This window comes from Stegostoma tigrinum, chromosome 25, assembly GCF_030684315.1.
Source record: "Stegostoma tigrinum isolate sSteTig4 chromosome 25, sSteTig4.hap1, whole genome shotgun sequence".
Lineage (NCBI taxonomy): Eukaryota > Metazoa > Chordata > Chondrichthyes > Orectolobiformes > Stegostomatidae > Stegostoma > Stegostoma tigrinum.
Window position 1 is genome coordinate 34,695,224 of NC_081378.1, and position 6,067 is coordinate 34,701,290.

At 42.5% G+C, this 6,067-nt stretch overlaps 1 protein-coding gene across 1 annotated transcript; it reads left to right on the plus strand.

Annotated features, from left to right (window-relative positions):
* Positions 1–579: 579 nt before the first annotated feature.
* Positions 580–5,867, plus strand: LOC125463358 (fibroblast growth factor 19-like). The gene is made up of 4 exons (XM_048554564.2): positions 580–606; positions 2,068–2,566; positions 3,293–3,396; positions 3,873–5,867. The coding sequence occupies exons 1-4, from the start codon at positions 580–582 to the stop codon at positions 4,164–4,166; spliced, it is 924 nt and encodes a 307-aa protein (XP_048410521.2). The 3' UTR covers positions 4,167–5,867.
* Positions 5,868–6,067: the final 200 nt, after the last annotated feature.

Sequence of the window (6,067 nt, forward strand, 5' to 3'; positions counted from 1 at the left end):
AAAACTCTCCTGAACACTTTTCAAAAAAAATTTCCCTTTCAAACTAAAGTCCCAATCTATGTCAAGATGATTGAATGTTCCCCTTTTGGTATAGTACACTATAGTTCCTACACTATGGTCCCCTTCGTAATTTCCCGGCTTGTTTTGCTCTTTATATCTTTCCTACTAATTAGTGACCTGTAGAAGACACGGAATAATGTAAGGGTACCATATGGTTTTCAGCTTTAACTGAATGTGTTTGGTTTCTGTAGGAAATCGTTTCTCTCCAACATTGCAATATTCTCCTTAACCAATATTTCCATCACTCCTTCTTTCGTTCCTTATCTTTCCCGAACACCTTGTATTAGCAATATTTCTTACCAGGACCTCTCCTTGTCTCAGCTACTTCTCTGTTATTCCCACAACTTCATATTCCTATGGGGCTATGTGCAATTACAGCTCGCCACTCTAACTTACCAAAATGGACTTCTGTACAAGAGCATTTATTTTAAAATCTTCGTAACAATATCACGGTTTGTCTGTTTTAGTGTCGAGGTTGGGGTGAGTTGTGGAATAGACATGTAGGTATTGCACAGAAAGATGCGGAGGATTTGGGCTTTTCGGAAGGTCAGTGGAGCTGTGCCTTACAAAGGTCGAAGCCTGCCCCCTTGTGGAGCTTTCAAAGATATGCGTCACTAGAATTGTAAAGAAACCGCTTGGTTTAAGAGCAAATTACCTCTCACAACAACTGAGAGGCTTGCTCAGTTTTCAAAATGCTCAAATAATTGGCAATAATCCAGCTAAAAGTGATGTCCTGCCGTAGCTGGGGTAAAACCAACAGTAATAATTGCAAATCTTGATTGATAGCACCCAATAAGCCTGAAATGAACGACACTGGTTGAATCGGTTTGGGATTGTGGCAGAAAAGGTGGACTGCATTTTGATCCGGTCATGAAACAGTGTTCCGCTTAGCTCCATTAATGTTAATGTGACAACCATCTCAAATTTGCGCAGCAAAACGCATGAAATCATCAGAATCTACCCTCAGAAACTGATTAAATGTTGCAATTATAAACGATGTGAAATGGAAACAATAGGAATTCTATCTGAGTTACGTGCCATGGAATGCATTCGGGTCAAAGTAAATTTCACGGCTAAAGACCTCATTACACTGTTGATCCAGTTACTTTCCCGGAATCCCTGCCCTTCTTATCAGGTTTCTGGAAATGACAGTGCATTAATTGGCTGTTTCCCCTGCATTCACATGTAGAATGTCAGCGCGGAGACGCGAATTAGGAAGGACCTGAACATGTGTTGGGCGCTACAAGGAAATATGAAATGAGCCCTTGGTCTGGCAATGATTTCTTTAGTTTCGATTATTGTGGATTGTGAATTTAACAGGAAATTGAGAGGAGGCGATTTTTGCTCCGGAAACCTTAATAAAACAACTCGAACCGGACCCTACACTGAACATCAAATAAACAGACAGCAGCTATTTTCGCGCCTGATAATAAGAACTCACCTCAGCAGGTCATTAACTGAACTTTGAAAAATGAAATTATGCTCGGCTTTTGGCAACTTCTTAAAAAATCTTTGTATACGACTGCTGTCTGTTTATCAAATGCAGCAACTTTTAAAACAGTCCATATTATTTCATGAAGAACCCCAAATCTTCCTGTCTCGGAGTTGTGTAAATAATTGCAAGCCACGTAGAAACAGCGAGTGTGAATGTAACTGGAGAAATGGGAAAAGGTCTGTTTCAGGTGTGGGTGGAAAGAGAACCCCTCATATTTGTAAGGAGCAATGTTTAGTTCCAACGAAGACGAATAAAGCGGATGGGAAAGGTGTGATGGAGAGGCACAGACACCCAAAGGCAATCAAATTAATAAAACCAAACAACGGAAAAGAAATGGGGAGGGGGGGGGGGAATCTGGTGAATAAAGGACATCTCCCCAGGTTGAGCTATGTTCCAGGAAGAGAAATCAATTTCTACTGAAGGGAGTTAACAAGGGAACCGGTCTCGTGCTATGAAATAGTTGGGGTAAAGTTCGCATTTTGAACTCTGGTTGAAGTCTGTCCTGTTTGTAGTGTGTGCGTGTGTGTGTGAAAGGCACCGCACGAATCCCCATCATTGATTCCAACTGTGGCCATATCCCCCTCCCCCTCCCAATACTAGTTTTCCTCGGGATCCAGTGCAGAAACCCAGGACCTGTCACATCACTGGCTTCCTGCCGGCGCTTTAAGGTGATTCTGATGTCATTTGCTACATTGAGTTTAAAAGCAGCGCAATGGGTTCAGAGGCGGGAGAGCGATCCCGCTGATTTCCAGGAGAAGCTCCCAGCTCCAGCCCCCGGGTTAGGGATGGGCACCAACATTCTCAGCTGCGTCGCCGTGTACTTCGCCGTCTCCCTCGGGGCTTCACTGGTCAGGTCAACTCCTCTGGTGAGGACGGATTCAGGAGCTCAGCTGGAACGGGACTGGGGTCAGCAGATCCGACTTAAGCACCTGTACATGGAAGGCAACAGCAGGCACTTACAGATCAATCCTGATGGACATATTGACAGCTCGAACTCCCAGAACTTTTACAGTAAGTCTCATTTCTCTCAAGTCTGCATGCGGCATGGCCCTGGCAAAGAAAATTCTTTCTTTTCTTCTACATTTCATTCTATTTACATCATGTCATGATGCAATATCAGAGTATTATGTTTGGAATTATTTGATGGGTATAGTTTTATAATAGCACGTGGCTATAATCTGTAATCATGAGGTTTCTGGTCTCCTTTTCTCTAACAAACAAAACCCATGACAGTCCCAAAAGCTGGTTCAGTTTCAGCTCCCAACTTTCAACTATGTCATTTTGCTTGTAAAGGTGAATCTGCGTTCTTTCATTTTTCTTACTGTATCGAACAATTCTAATAACTGCAACGAATTGAGCGGATCGTTTGAACGTTTCCTTTTAGAACTGCTGTCCTTGAAAAGTGATGAATCACTGATGGGATGATAGCGTGGCGTGCACTCACTTTGCAGGATGTTACAGGATAAAAGTTGGGTCGCGGCCACTCGTTACTGAGCTCCCTCCCTCCGTGCTTTCACGATGCCGCGCAGAAAGAGGCAGTTCGGCCCGTCGTGACCATGACAGCCCTTTGAAAAAGAACTTGCCAAACAGACACCCCTTTTCCAGAGCTCAGCGAATGCCCCATTTTAAAGAAAAGATTACCTCCCTTCATTTGTTTTCCCCGAAACCAAACAGCGGCCTGGGAATAGTGTGGCAGGTCGGTGGTATGTAACTTTTGTGTGTGTGTGTGGATTACAGCTCTGTTGGAGATCAAAGCAGTGGAACCAGGACACGTGGTGATCCGAGGGGTGAGGACGGGACGGTACCTCTGCATGGATACGGAAGGCAGCATTTTCGGATCAGTGAGTATCCCATACCTGGTTACTCAAAAGTAGCAAGGCTGCTCTACTGAACAAATTTCTCAAAAACAAATCTCCTCCTCGCGGCGGACGTCTCTAAGACCATAACTTTAAATTGAGGAGCAAGCAGTTTAGAGAAGATCTGAGGAAAAAGTGGTAGAAATATGGAAGGTGCTGCCTGAGGAGGTGGAGGATGCAGACACACTCCCAACATTTAAAAATCATCTGGATGAGCACTTAAAATATCGGGGCATGGAAAGCTATGGGCCAAGTGCATGTTAAAAAGAATTAGTGTAGTGGTATTTGTTGGTCAGCATAGGGCCGATGGGCCGGTTTCTATGCTGTGTGACTCTATGACTTCATTCCCAACCATCATTTACTGTCGGTCATGAATTTAAGATATTGTGAATAGAGGACGATGATCTCTCTCGGATTAAACTTGTTAAGTTTTTTTTTATTTCTAAACTCTTTTGCAATAGATGACCTACCGTGAGGATGATTGCAATTTCAAAGAGGAACAGTTACAAACATTTTACAACGTGTACCACTCCCCAAGACACAAGATGGTGTTGAGTCTGAGCCTAGACAAGCGCCCATTCATCCCTAACAGAGAACTGCCTCCGCTCTCAATGTTCTTGCCGCGAGAAAATGAGTTGCCAACCACGATGCACAGCCGGAGGAATCCCGAGCGAGACACCAACGACACAGACCCCTTCGAGATGAGAACCGGACAACTAGCGAGTCCCAAACTCTCCAGAATTGGCCGAGGGTAATGCTGCAGGCCCATGTTATACCGACTTTGAGAATCCAATGGCTATGATTAACAACATTGACCCAAAAGTACTCTCACCAGGACCCGATTTGACCTATGTATCGTAACTGTGTAATCCAACAAAGGGACTTAGAGCAGATAAAACCAGTTGATGACCCACTGGCGGGACTCGTCACACAATGATGATGTAAGGGTCACTCAGCTCATTCACCCTAAATGACTCTAACGTTTTGTATTACAGTGGTAAGCCGATTTTCCAAAGGCTTCCATTATTCTTCCTTGGTGCCTATTCCATACTCTTCACTTATAACGTGAAGAAAATGACCCTGATGTCAGTTCTGAATTTGCCTTTGGCTGGTTGAACTAACTTCCCCTGTACTTAACCTTGGCAACTTCATTTTAAATGACATTTAGGATATATCTTCAATTCCTTTACTGTCGATGACTCCTTTTTGTGATAGACGCTTTCTGCAGTCTTATCTCATATCTCTGACCTAGTATTTCAATGACCACCTTTTCTATCGCTGCACCTTTTGCATTTTTCAAAACTCAGTGCAGAATGCAATACAGTAGATACAGTCATACCAAAGCATGGGACAATCTGACCAGTACATTCTCTGACTTGCATTCTACTGTTTTTGCATTCTGCCATTTTTTTCTGATGGTTTCTGTATTAGGTGGGCATACTCAACATCTAGTGCTGTCCACAAAGACCGCTAGCCATTTTTGGCTTTATTTCAACACCATTCATGGATTATGCATTTCACCTATTTTTGTCTGCCATACCCCAAATGCACTACTTTCCATTTCTCCTCTTTACATTGCTCACTTGTATATTTGTTTCAACTCATTCCAACCCTACAATTTGGTATCATCCTCACATTTCACTATCATGCCTGAAGCCAGGCCATTGGGCGGTATGGTGGCTCAGTGGTTAGCACTGCAGCCTCACAGCACCAGGGACCTGAGTTCAAATCCAACCTCGGGTGACTGTGGATTTTGTACATTTCCCCCAGTGTCTGCGTGGGCTTCCTCCCACAGTCCAAAGATGTGCAGGTTAGGTGGATCGGCCATGCTAAATTGCCCGTGGTGTTCAGGGGTGTGTGGGTTATAGGGGAATGGGTCAGGATGGGATGCTACAAGGGGCGTTGTGGACTTGTTGGGCCGAAGGGCCTGTTTCCACACTGTAGGGAATCTAATCTAAATTTGAAATAATAACGCTCCCAACTCTGAAGCTTGGGGTTTAGTATTTCATATACCCTGACATAACTCCTTTAACCATTACTGGTTGCCTTGTTACTCTTAACCAGTTCCTTTTCCACTTCCAAAATTTACCTTAAAATTTGAATTTAACTATTCATCTTTTGTGCAGTGGTTTTGACAAATTCCATTCTGGAGTTTATGCAGACCATATTTAGGGCCGACTACAGTCCACTTGAATTGTTATTACCTTGAAGAGTTTGAAGAGACTGATGAAGCCAGAACTTTCTCTTCAAAGTCCAGACTTAATGAATAGCCCCTTTCTGTATTGTAAACTCCATGAATGATACTTCCCAGTGCTTATTTCCTTGGAAAGGAAATCACACACACAAAATTTATATATATAAAGAGCAGAAGGCAATGTAAATGCTTTCTATTTCACTTATGTAAAAGACTTGAATCACTCCCTCGCCATATATATGAAATTAATCTTGTCTGTGAAATTGTATGGTCTGTTCTGAATTATCTATTTATTTAAATTATTGCTCTCAATATTTATATTTATATATATATGCCAATACATTTTATAAATATGTTTTTTAATGGCAATTTGTACAACTTAGATAATATAACAGAAGTAGAAAATAAATGGCACTTTGTTCCCTATGAAGTTTTGTATTTATTTGAAAAATTATTCAAGAA